The sequence below is a fragment of the Pristis pectinata genome, chromosome 17, assembly GCF_009764475.1.
Source record: "Pristis pectinata isolate sPriPec2 chromosome 17, sPriPec2.1.pri, whole genome shotgun sequence".
Lineage (NCBI taxonomy): Eukaryota > Metazoa > Chordata > Chondrichthyes > Rhinopristiformes > Pristidae > Pristis > Pristis pectinata.
Window position 1 is genome coordinate 39,637,628 of NC_067421.1, and position 13,286 is coordinate 39,650,913.

Sequence of the window (13,286 nt, forward strand, 5' to 3'; positions counted from 1 at the left end):
GGTTTTATTAAAGACTGTGTGGCAGCATTGTTGGAACAATTTTCTTTGATATAGTTTTATTTTAACTGAGACTTTATGAATTTGATGTCAAAATGCAATGGAACATTTGCACTCCCATGATAAATTTCATTAAAGTTTCTTTGAATCAAAAATTGCAAAAGCTAAGAAATTCAAAAACTGGAAGCTTTTGGATGCATTGTTTAACAGCCTCCCAATGATGTTAATGGATTTCAGTTCCTTGTTTTGCAAGTAGGATCATACTGTGGGATTATTTTGAAGGCCACTTTCAATTTCCTATTCTGTGCATCCGTTTAAATCACAAATTAAACTTCCCATTAAACCCAATAGATATTCCAGCATTTTTGATTTGTCGTTAGGGAATTCATGTTTTCTTCATTTGTATTGGGTGCTGTCTATTCACTGACACGTTGATTACAATTTCTGACTCCCAGTTTGATCGTTTGTACTTCATACCGAGGTTTAACTTGAAGTTTGCATTTGTGTGTTCACCTGTCTGACTTGACTTGGCTTTTATCTGATGGAGAATGGGACTGGGGATAAATTCTATTTTGCAACCTGTTATTTTTTAAATTGTAAAAATTTTCAGGTAAAAACAAACGAGTTGGCAAGCAGTTGGCATCTCAGAAAATCCTACAATTATTACATCCTCATGTGAAGAACTGGGGGTCACTACTACGCATGTATGGCAGGGAAAGCAATAAAATGGTCAAACAGGTAAATTGTGGCGTTACGGTATGAATGTAATGTTTGTTCGTGATGTAAACCTCTCCATTCTGGTGGGGGTGTGGGGGGGGGGGAGTGTGGGGGGAAAGAGTAATTTAAAAAAGCAGAGTGACAAAATATATTCAACGTGACGCAATTTTTCCAGTCCTTATCACTGCTTTCATTGAGAGAAAGTGTCTTGAGAGAAAATTAAAATGGGGATTTTTACTAAAATATTTTCGCTTATTGACTGCGGGCAATGGTGCAGGGTCAAGATTCATTCCCCTTCCTGAATAGACTCTGAGAAGGTGGTCCTGAGCTTGCCTGCTTGAACTGGCTCAATCTGCTTGGCAAATGGTCTCACATGAAGCTGTTGATTACAAGTTTGAGAAGGAGAAGCTGATAACTGGTGTATCGATATTTCAGTGGAACAAAGGAAATTACAATGGTATGAGAGAAGAGTTGGCCCAAATTGGTTGGAAGAGTAAGCTAGCTGGAGGGACGGCGGAGGAGAAATGGAAGGAATTTCTACAGGAAATAAGGAAAATGCAGGATAGATATATTCCAAGAAAAAAAGGTTTTGAATGGGAAAAAAGGCACAAATGTGGATAACGAGAGAGGTGAAGGCTAAAATAAAAGCAAAAGGAGCGGCGTACAAAGAAGCAAAAATTAGTGGGAAAACAGAAGACTGGGAAGCTTTTAAAAACCTGCAGAGAGAAACTAAGAAGGTCATTAGGAAAGAAAAGATGAATTATGAAAGGAAGTTGGCGGATAACATTCGAAAGGATACTAAGAGTTTTTTTAAATATATAAGGAGTACAAGAGAGAGACGGGTTGATATAGGACCAATTGATAACGGTGCAGGAGATATTATAATGGATGATAGAGAGATGGCAGAGGAATTGAATGAATATTTTGCATCGGTCTTCACCGTGGAGGACATCAGCAATGTGCCGGTTAGTCAGGAGTCTCATGAAATGGAACTGAGTTCAGTTAGGATTACTATAGAGAAGGTGCTAGGAAAACTAAATGGGCTAAAGACTGATAAGTCTCCCGGACCGGATGAGGTGCATCCCCAGGTTCTGAAGGAGGTGGCTTTAGAGATGGTGGAGGCATTGGTGATAATTTTCCAGGAATCGATAGATTCCAGCATGGTTCCGGAGGACTGGAGGGTCACAAATGTAGTTCTGCTGCATAAGAAAGGAGGGAGGCAGCATAAAGGAAATTACAGACCTATTAGTCTGACGTCAGTGGTGGGAAAGTTATTGGAATCTATCCTCAAGGATGGGGTTACGGAATACCTGGAGGTGCAAGGCAAGATAGGTCCTAGCCAACATGCTTTTGTGAAGGGAAGATCCTGCCTGACCAACCTATTGGAGTTTTTTGAAGAAATCACAGGTAGGGTGGATAAGGGAGAGGCGGTAGATGTTGTGTATTTAGACTTTCAAAAGGCGTTCGACAAGGTGCCTCATTAATAAGGATTAATAAGATGAGAGGTCATGGAATTACAGGTAGGATAACAGAATGGGTGGAGCATTGGCTGGTTGGCAGAAAGCAAAGGGTGGAAATAAAAGGATCTAGTTCTGGTTGACTACCGGTTACTAGTGGTGTTCCGCAGGGGTCGGTGTTGGGGCCACTCCTTTTTACCTTGTACATTAACGATTTGGATGATGGAATAAATGGTTTCGTAGCTAAGTTTGCGGATGACACCAAGATAGGTGGAGGAGTAGGGAGAATTGAGGAGACAGGAAGGTTGCAGAGAGACCTAGATAGTTTAGGAGAATGGGCAAGGAAATGGCAGATGAGATTCAATGTTGAGAAATGTGCAGTTGTACACTTTGGAAACAGAAATAAGCGGGCAGATTATTATCTGGAAGGAGAGAAAATTCAAAGTACGGAAGTACAAAGGGACTTGGGGGTACTCGTGCAGGATACCTTAAAGGTTAACCACCAGGTTGGATCGGTGGTAAAGAAAGCGAATGCTATGTTGGCATTCATTTCGAGAGGTATAGTGTATAAAAGTAAGGAAGTGTTGATGAGGCTCTCTGGGGCACTGGTGAGGCCTCATTTGGAATACTGTGCGTAGTTTTTGGCCCCACATCTTAGGAAGGATGTGCTGACGTTGGAGAGGGTTCAGAGGAGATTTACGAGGATGATTCCAGGAATGAAAGGGTTTAGGTATGATGAGCGTTTGTCGGCTCTTGGACTGTACTCACTGGAGTACAGAAGAATGAGAGGGGACCTCATAGCAACATTTAAAATGTTGATAGGAAAGGACAGAGTAGATGTGGCTGGGCTGTTTCCCTTGGTGGGTGAGTCCAGGACCAGAGGGCACAATCTTAGAATTAGAGGGTACAGTTTCAAAACAGAGATGAGAAATTTCTTTAGCCAGAGGGTGGTGAATTTGTGGAACTCCTTGCCACATACAGCAGTGGAGGCCAGATCAGTGGGGGCGTTCAAGGAGGAGATAGATATCTAAATGGTAGGGGTATCAAGGGATATGGGGATAAGGCCGGAAATTGGGATTAGAATAGGTTCCCCCCCCCCCATTCCCCATTTCTCATTTCTTTTTTCCCCTTTTCCTTGGAGCAGACTTGATGGGCCGAATGGCCTTCTACCTTGTCTTGTGATCTTGTGATGGCGTTCCAGGATAAAATTCAGCTAGCAGGGGGACTTGCAGATGGTTTTAGTAGGTTTCAACTTGCATCTAATGAAATTTCAAGTTGAGAAAAGTTTACATTTCACAAAGCTGACACAAATACCATGATATACATTTGATACACATGGGCATAATCTTGTATTGCTTATTACCTATGGAATTTAAAACACTTATTGTTCCTTTTGATATTCGTATTACTTGTTCAATATGCCGCCTATAAAAACCCTTTTTAATATGCATGTATTTCTAATATTTTGACCCAGGAAATGTCTGATAAAAGTGTGATTGAACTGCAGCAGTTTGCCAAAAAGAACAAACCGAATCTACACATTTTGAACAAGTTACGCGATGAGATGAAGAAGCTGGCACGGGACAGGGTAAAAATTTGCCTCTCTTGGAGGCTCGCGGTTCATATCCTAATTGCTTTAAAAATAGATGATTTCAGCAAGGCATGTCTCTTGTATTTCATCCTGTACAAATTCTTATAAAATTCAGGGCTGTTTGTTTTGTGTTTTATTGGCCAGTTCTTTATTTTATTCAGCATCCCTTCCCCACTGCCACCGCTCTGGTAGCGTATAGTCTCACAGGAACAAGGCAAGTCCAGTTCCTTGTCCAGTTTACCATTCGTCAATTGTGAACCCTGACAAAGAATGTCAGAAAACTATGATACCAAGTTAAATCTCTTACTCCTCAGACTTCAAAATAAATTTAGAGAAAATTTCTAGCACAGTAGAAGGCCGTGCTATCTGGAAAAAGAACTCAACTAATCTTTCCAGCTCTCAGTCCCAGCCTTGCAGATTACAGAACATCAGGTGTTCTTCCACATTTCTTTAACATGATGAGGCTTTCAGCCTCCTTCCACTCTTTCAGAAAGTGATCTCGCTTCCCCACTGCACTGGCTGAAAAATAGATTCTCTAATCCTCTGCATTACCTGAAATGTATCCTTTCTTCTTATTGAAGCCTCTGCTGAAAGATAGTTCCTTTAGAGGTTCCATTAAGATCTTCCTTAATTTTATAATTGAAGATTAAATCTCCCCTCTAGCTCCTAGACTAACTTTCCACAGAACTCACATTCTCTAGCCTTGTAAATATTCTCTGAACCTGTAAGGGTATCATATCTTCACAATGACAGAACCATCTGTGTCCCAGTCAGTATTTTGTCCTCTCTCTTGTATATCTGGACCAATAAAGTTACATATCGTTAATACCCTGTGGGGTGCATTTCAAGATCCATCTGTTCCTCAGCGTTTCCCAATGTTCTTCCACTTACTGTGTTTTCTCTCATTTTGTTTGCCCTTCCAAAGTGGCTCATCTCACAGGAATTGAATGCTACTTGTCCCTTTCATGCTTGACTCACCTTGCTACCTTCCATGCAATCTGGAGTATTTTGTTTCTATTGTCAACCGCTCAAACATAAACCTTTTTCTCTCCCACTCTCCCACAACCCCTATACACGAATGCCAATTACTCAGACTGTATGTACACCATAAAAACTGAAAGACTTAAGAATTGCATTTTCCCAGAACTGTATTGGAAACATCCTTCCAGTTGGAAATGCTCATTTAACCATTGCTCTTTGCTTTCTCCATTGAGCCAGTTTTAGGTTCAGCTTGCAATTTTTCCATGGATCCTGTGAAATTTAACTTTTCTAAAGTTTATTTTGTGGGATTGCTTCAAATGCCTTGCTGAAATCAATGCAGACTGCGTCAAATGGACGACCCTCATTGACACTCCTTTCCCTAACCTGCGTTCAGTCATTCTTGACTTGCTTCATATACCCTCCAGAACTTGAAAGTAATTATTTTCTTTTTTCCTCCTCAACCATCTCATCCCCATAAAGGAGGAAACTCGTAAGAAACCGAAAATGACAATAATGGAATCAGCACAGCCAGGCAGCGAACCTCTTTGTACTGTTGATGTGTAAAGCACTGCAAAATGGAGAGCAATAACGCACTGGACAAATTCATCCTCTACAGATATCTTTGTAATCTTGTAGAGAATTTAGGTTGCAAAATCCAAACAATTTTCAAGGTCTGCCCGTCGTAGCTTGACAGTGTATTGCTTTAATTATGCATCAGCATTTTCCATTACAACAGGCAATATATTATTGAACAGGAATCTTTACCTCTATGCCAGAAAGGAATATTAGACTAAAGGTAGAATGAGAGAATGTTGGATATTACCTCAGAGAAGAACCTTTAGACCAGTGAATTTATAATTTGATTGATTAAATTTTTAGGGTGTTTGAATTTCCTGCATTGGCCAGCTATAGAATGGTGATTGAAATATTATGCACTAAGCTGTTGGTCAATTAACCTTTATTGTACTGTGGGGATAACTTGCTGGAAGAAATACAAGAAATACTTCTCATTGTTTACGTGTAATCTGGTGCCAGTAAGAGATGGCTTTCAATAGACACAATCTTAAGTTATTTTTTTAATATGAACTTTTTTTTTGTTAGCAGGTTTTAAGCAATTTATCAAGAAACTTTGAGTAAACTACATGTTTAAATGAAGTGACACTTAGCTAGCCATTACTGAAGAAACACAAAGTTTATATGTGAGATCGTTTGAGGCAAAGGTTTGGGAAAATTGGATTTGCTTTGGAAACATTAGAACTTAAGGTACTGGCATTTTGACTAAACAGTTTTAGCAGTGGCCTTTGTAGGATGTAATCATTCGCAAATGGTTCTTAAATTGGAAAATAGTAACTACCGTGGTCTTTACTACATGGACACAATGGTGTTTTAAACACATTTTGTAGCAATTGTGACTTTGATTTCAATTAAGGAAATCTGTTAATATGCATCATTTTTATATGGAAATGGTCAAAAATCTGGATCATAATAAGTAACCATAATGCATGTTGAGACTGCAAGATACTGTTGAAGAGCTTGCGATGTTTGCCTTTCACTCTCAACTCCTGTCGTTTGGCACAGATAGAGAATATGTAATTTTGTAGCAGTAATTTAGTGCCGTCAGCTTCGGAGTTTTGCATCAGAGCTGGAATATCAATCATTTTTTTTAACTTCTGCTTCTGATTTGCAGTATTGTTTTAAGCCTACATCTTGCAAGTTGGCAATTCTAACTCGGTCAATGTTTTTTGTAGTTGGTTTTTGTTCATGTTTTTTTTAGTGTGGCCCTCTGTTTTAGTTGGAACAAATTATGACGCAAATGAACAGGTTTAATTTGCCTCATGGCTGAAGAGTTGGTAAAAAGAGTGTAATGTTTCTGCACCTAAAAACTTGCATTATAACCGGGTATACAAACTTGGAGGTTTTGAAATAGATGCTTGAAATAGTTCTCATTGTCTTATATTTACTTTTCTTGAACAACTTAGCTTTTCTACTTCACTTGAACACAATAATAACCTGAAGAGGCAAAGTACCATGACAAGCTCCTGTGTACTCTTGGTAACGTGAACCAAAGCTTAATAATCGTGTCTTATGCAAATTGACAAACTAAAACACTTTTTTAATGCTTACTGCAGGCTTCAACAGTGCTGTAGAGTGAAAAAGAAAAATGCAATAACTGCTGGAACAAAAGCTTGTATTTAAAATGTTGTGCACTGTTGTTTTGTCAAGTTTTTTTGTGTGTTTTAAATGTTTACTACACCTCCCTGTTGAATGCAACATTTCTTGCCTTTGCACATAAGCACAAGAGCTGCTGTGAGAGAGTACAGATTGTGGTTTAGCAGAATTGCATTTACGTGATCAATTTTGTGAATCATAAATGAAAACTAGTTGTCTTAGCTTCCCAATTGATTTGTACGTTTAAAATCGGTATTTGTGTGTATGTATTGTAATGTGTAAGTGCATTATATTCAATGTAGATGTCTTTTTAAAAATTAAACCACTCAACTCATTTCTGTGTCAAAGGTAATCATGAAGTAAAGGATTGTAATTTGACAACTTTTTTTTTAATCCATTTGGAAACAAGATTTGTGATTATGGAGTGTCTCTTGATTGGGCGTAGTTCATTTTTCAATTTTTTTAAAGCCTGTCTTATTGGTACATCATTGTGTACATGGTGTTACAGGAAGGAGTAACCAATTGGCCTGAAAGTAAGTTAATCTCACATTAAATAAATGATAAAGATTTAGAAAAATGTTTATTCATAAATGCTCGACAAGTACGTAAAATTTAGTGGTCATTCAAAATGGGAAAGAGCTAACACTCCAAGAACAGTATTGAAGTCTTAACACTATCAAATTTGGAAACAAAGTGAGAGGCAACTGTATTTTCTTTTTAAAGTTGCATTTGATTTGCCCAGAAATTTGAGGACAACTTTAAATGTGGATGTCAATCAATTGCAGTGACTACTGGTATTAATGTCTGAAGATATTCTAGCAAAGCTTTAATAACTAATATATTGTATGTTCAAAGTTTTTAAATGTGACTCTTTACAAACTGGCAAGGAGAGAATTAATTCCTGTGAACAAAAAAAACATTAATGGAAAACTACAATCTGACATGAGAGCATAGACAAATTCTTAGGAAGTGTGACATTTGGTATTCTTGGCAGTTACTACCTGAATTGTATGAAACAAGAACACTGCAGATGCCCCAGCTTTACAAACTGGTTCATTCTAGTGACTTGGGGCTTCATTTTACTATGGTCTTAGTCTATAGTCAACACACTATTACCCTGTTCCAGCGTCTGATTTATGAAGATTCTGAAATTGAAGTTAATTTCTTTTTTTTAATGGAAGGAATGAAGACCTTAGTGGAATTTTAAAAGGACAAAGTTAGTATCAGTGTTTTTATGATTTTTTTCTCTCTGATTTAGGAAGAAATAAGAATTATGCAGTTGCAGCTTTGCATTACATGGGAAATTTGGTCTGTTGAGCCCTTTTTTTTAAAAAAAAGTCATTTGTGTGTGATGGGAACTTGCAGTGCAAGAATGGTGCCACACCTATGAATTGTGTGCAGTTACAACAATACAAGTGCTATTTTAAGTGGCTAACGTCAAGGTTCACGTACATGTCCTTTAGCCTATGCTTGCTGCACTGCACAGCCATCTGGATATTTGTGTGTGGTCCTTTTCAAATGTAATTTTTTTTTGCGCTGTAGTTTGAAGCAATAAAGTTTGATAATTCATGATAGAATGTTTTGTCTGTTTATGAGCTCCACACTCCGGATATGAATGGGAGTAATATACTGGCATGGCATTGAGGATTGATAATGGACAGGCAATGCAGTGGGAATAAACAGGAGGTTTTAAGGTTGGGAGGCTGCCAGTGATACAAAAATGGGCGCCACAGAAGGACAGCAGTTAGTGCTGAGTGCTCTGGTTTCCTCTTACATCCAAAGATGTATTAGTAAGGTCAATTGGTTTCTGTAAAATTACCCCTATCCTTGGTTGATAGTTGGAAACCAGAGTGGGTGGGCACAGGGAAGACCATCTGGAGTGTCAAGGCATTAGCAGAGAGGGAAAAAAAAGTAATGTGAGTTGGTCTGCATTTATTCACCAGAAAAGTGAGATGCAGAACCGGTTCGATGGGTCTCACAGGAAGAGCAAGGAAAGTGTACAAAAGGTGCTGGAGAAAGGGGAAAGGCAAAAAGGACGGAAAGATAATGGTGTCTAGCTCTGTGTCTTAAATAGAAACAACTGGTACCGGAATCAGAGGATGAAATAGATGACGATAACCCTCTGCTCCCTCACCTCCCTCAGCCACAGCTACAGCTACAACAAGGCTCAGTGTCACCCCGAGTACTCAGCGGGGCCGGCATCAGCCACTGCCCCACCACATTCAGAGGTTCCTGATATAACCTAACAAATGCTTTGAGGGAGTGTTTCCCCTCGCACTGTAGATTGGCATAGATACACAGAACTGTGCAAAAGGCAGATGAGGATATTAATGAATATGTAGAACACAATACCATATTTCAAGAGCATTCTGGAATAACCCTGGGGGTGGGGATGCCTGCCTTGATGAATGTTACTGTAAATGGGTTGCAACCCGGGTTAAAGGAAATGTTCTCTGTTACTTGTGTGGGATGGGAAGGCAAAGATTTAACCTTAAGATTGTGATTTGATTTAAGATTGTGAGTGTTTTGCAACATTGTCAAAGGCAGGTACAACACCAGAAATCTAAATCTGCTAAAGGAGGTGGGGACACGTTACTTGTATCAGCACCGGGGGTTACTCCACGTCAGCCAGCCTGGGGTCGGGGTAGAGGACGGGGACATCCGCGAGGGGTTTTGTTTGCGGACAGCCCGGTCACTGGGCTCCAGAGTGCCCTCGGCGCCGAGGCGACATCGATGGTTAACCCATTTGATCAACATCCCTGGCTGCCACAATAGAGGTGCCTTGCCCAAATTCTGCCTGCTACGTAATGATTTCTGAGCCTGGTATTCCCTTGACTAAATGGATCACACGAGATCACAAGACAAAGGAGCAGAAGTAGGCCATTCGGCCCATCGAGTCTGCTCCGCTACCTCACCATGAGCTAAACTATCCCTATCTAGCCCCAATTTCCAGCCTTTTCCCCATATCCCTTGATACCCTGACTAATTAGATACCTATCAATCTCCTCCTTAAACACCCCCAATGATCGGGCCTCCATAGCTGTACTTGGCAATGAATTCCGCAAATCCACAACCCTCTGGCTAAAGAAATTTCTCATTTCTGTTCTAAATGGGTACCCTCCAATTCTAAGACTGCCCTCTAGTCCTGGGCTCACCCACCAGGGGAAACAGCTTAGCCACATCTACTCTGTCCAGTCCTTTCAACATTCTATATGTTTCTATGAGGTCCCCTCTCATTCTTCTGTACTCCAGTGACTACAGACCGAGAGCTGACAAACGCTCATCGTGTGTAAGCCCTTTCATTCCAACTTGATTTTTTAATTGATACTGGAGCCACTTATTCCATAATTTTTGTTTCTGATTGGCTACTAGCACCATTGAGCAATGAATCAGTAGGCATTGTTGTGTGTCTGTTGTCTGGATGGGTAGAAGCCTGTCTGACTTGTAGAAATGATGCTGTAACTGTTGCTAAATTTTTATTACAAGAACTCATTCCTAGGTTTGGAATCCCTGAGCAGATATTAAATGACAACACATTGCAGTGTGAACATCACTTCACTTGCCCGAACCACCCACAGCTGAATGGGGCAGTGGAGCGACAGAATGGAAACCTGAAAAACAGACTGGCTCAATTATGCGAGGAAGCAGGACTGAAATGGCCGGAGGCACTTCTACTGGCCCCCCCGTAACAATATGCTGCACTTCAAACCACGTAATGGGCCTATCTCCACGTGAGATAGTATTGGGACGTCCCATGTGCCTACCAGTCATGCCTCCCCTTTCTGTCAAACAAATGGACATCCATACCATGAGTGAAACCATGTTGCAGTACTGTATGGCACCAACGTCAACTCTTAAAAGTTCTATCAACAGGTAATTGAAGCCCATTGTGTGCAGTTCTGGTCACCTAATGATAGGAAGGATATCAGTAAGATTGAAAGAGTGCAGAGAAGATTTACTAGAATGTCACCGGGTCTTCAGGAGTTGAGTTACAGGGAAAGATTGAACAGGTTAGGACTTTATTCCTTGGAGTGTAGAAGAATGAGGGGAGATTTGATACAGGTTTACAAAATTATGAGTGGTATAGACAGAGTAAATGCGAGTAGGCTCTTTCCACCTAGATTAGGAGAGAGAAGTATGAGAGGACATGGCTTTAGGGTGAAAGGGGAAAGATTTAGGTGGAACATAAGGGGGAACTTCTTCACTCAGGGAGTGGTGGGAGTGTGGAACGAGCTGCCATCTGATGTGGTAAATGCGGGCTCACTCTCAAATTTTAAGAATAAATTGGATAGATACATGGATGGGAGAGGTCTGCAGGGTTATGGACGGTGCAGCTCAATGGGACTAGTGGAATAAAGTTTTGGCACAGACTAGAAGGGCCGAATGGCCTGTTTGCTGTACTGTAGTGTTCTATGGTTCTAGAAGGTCGTGACGACTACAGATGCCATACCTACCAGCCGGGAGTTTGGGTACTCGTGAAATCCTATCGACGGAAAAATTGCCTTGAACCCCAGTGGGAAAGTCCATAGCAAGTGTTGCTGACCACGCATACTGCCACGAAGCTCCAAGGGAAACCGACTTGGACCAGGGAACCGGTGGTAGAGAAGACCCTGCGGACAACTAACTAACTAACTGAATTATTTGATCACTATCATTCCCAGTTTTAAGTAGTCATTATGTGTTTTGGGTGATAGATATTCTAGTGTGCCTGTCCTTTGCTTACGTGCAGAACCGCACCTTTTACATCTTGGTTATGAATAGTCTCTGCGTTCCAATCAGTCAAGTTGCTGGGTATGTTCTAGCATACTCACAGATTCAGCGGAAGGTGGTCCCTTGGATCCCATCCTCTTTTTTTTTCTGAAATGGAAGCTTGGCGCCATTTCAACGACAGGATTAGGAAAACACCGCGTTACCTAGTGGTCAGGAAGGGAACTGGGAAAGAATCAGGAAGGCCCAAGCCTGGTGGTATTGGGAAGCAAGGTTGGGGCGCTGGACTGCAGTCTGAAGGAGAGCGCAGACACTATCTCCCAGCGTGCAGGCACCGGCTTTCATGGGTGATATTTGCCTTTGTATAACAGGACCCTAGCGCTACCCTCTAACCCTGATGGGGCACAGGAGAGGCGAAGAATGCATCTGCCAATGGGTAAGTACCACCTGGGTGGGAAATAGTGCATGTAGACTCAACATGCAAGCTACTCCACCACCCCTGACCCTTAACAGGACATACTGGGTGCGTGACGTCAAGGCATACCCATGGTTACCTGTAGGTTGGAAAGGCTGTTGCTATGTCGCCTACTTAAACCACATTTGCACGTGCAGGGCCGCTGTCAAAGGGCCCTCACAGAGGCTGAACACTTCTGGATAATAGTGGCCCCATTCTGGGGACCTGAGAGGCTGGCTCGCAAAAACACCAATATGCCATTGGCAATGAAGAAGTGGGCTAATAAGATGATCCTAGCATTACATGATACAAGCCAGGCCATTAAAGGACATTACAGCTGAGATGGTAGCAATTCGCACCGTAGCCCTCCAGAACCGGTTAGCATTAGACTTCCTACCGGCTGAGGAAGGCAGTACTTGTGCCATTATCGGTCGGGAATGTTGTATGTACATTCCTGACACCTGAAAACATCACTGGTTTGGCTGCACACATCCAGAAGGAGGCTGACAAGGTCAGAAAGATTGGGCAGGAGTTACATAGGATCCCTCTGTCACCTTGGGGGGCCCTTTAGCTGGCTCCATTCCCTGTTGGGGGGTTGGGGCAGCTCCATCATGCATTTCTGCTGGTTGTGATATTCGTTTTTAATCCCTTGCCTAAGATCACTCTGTGGGGTGATGGCCCACAGAGCAGACATCTCCATCATGATCCAACAGCCAACTGCCCCGATGAAGTCATCACAGAGTTCCAGAAACTCTGTGTCATTGAAAGATATGTGTTGTCCTTCACAGGACAAAAGGGGGTGGGTGGGGGTGGTGGGGGAGGAGTGAGGACACCGAAGCAAGGCAAGGGTTAAGGTAATGTGCCGGCTGAGATGGTTTGCAGACAGTCTGCAGTCACCTGTGCTGAGCAGGGTCCTTGAGAGCAGAGCTCCTCTTTGCACAGCATGAGACCCAAGGTCACCAGGCCCAGCAAGACAAGGATGCAAATGAAGGATTGCAAGGCACACACTAACTATCAATTACTTTACTAACTCTGAGGTATCATTGGGCATTAACATGTAGTTTCTATTGGTCATTAACACCTGTATTAATTGAACATGATTGGTAAGTTATGCATGCAAATGAGGGATTCTAAAGTGCCCAAAGATTTTAATTGGTCAATATCTGCTTAAAAAAGACAACCCCTTGTCAGTGAACTATTCTAAAGTTTCAAC

At 41.5% G+C, this 13,286-nt stretch overlaps 1 protein-coding gene across 1 annotated transcript in view; it reads left to right on the forward strand.

Annotated features, from left to right (window-relative positions):
- The window catches only part of dgcr8 (DGCR8 microprocessor complex subunit), a 49,168-nt gene extending 40,685 nt beyond the window's left edge, over nt 1-8,483 (forward strand). The window contains exons 12-14 of the mRNA XM_052032263.1: nt 608-735; nt 3,646-3,759; nt 5,224-8,483. Coding sequence (XP_051888223.1) covers nt 608-735; nt 3,646-3,759; nt 5,224-5,307 — 326 coding nt within the window. The 3' untranslated portion in view covers nt 5,308-8,483. The remainder of the gene's footprint in view (nt 1-607; nt 736-3,645; nt 3,760-5,223) is intronic.
- The last annotated feature ends 4,803 nt before the right edge of the window (nt 8,484-13,286 follow it).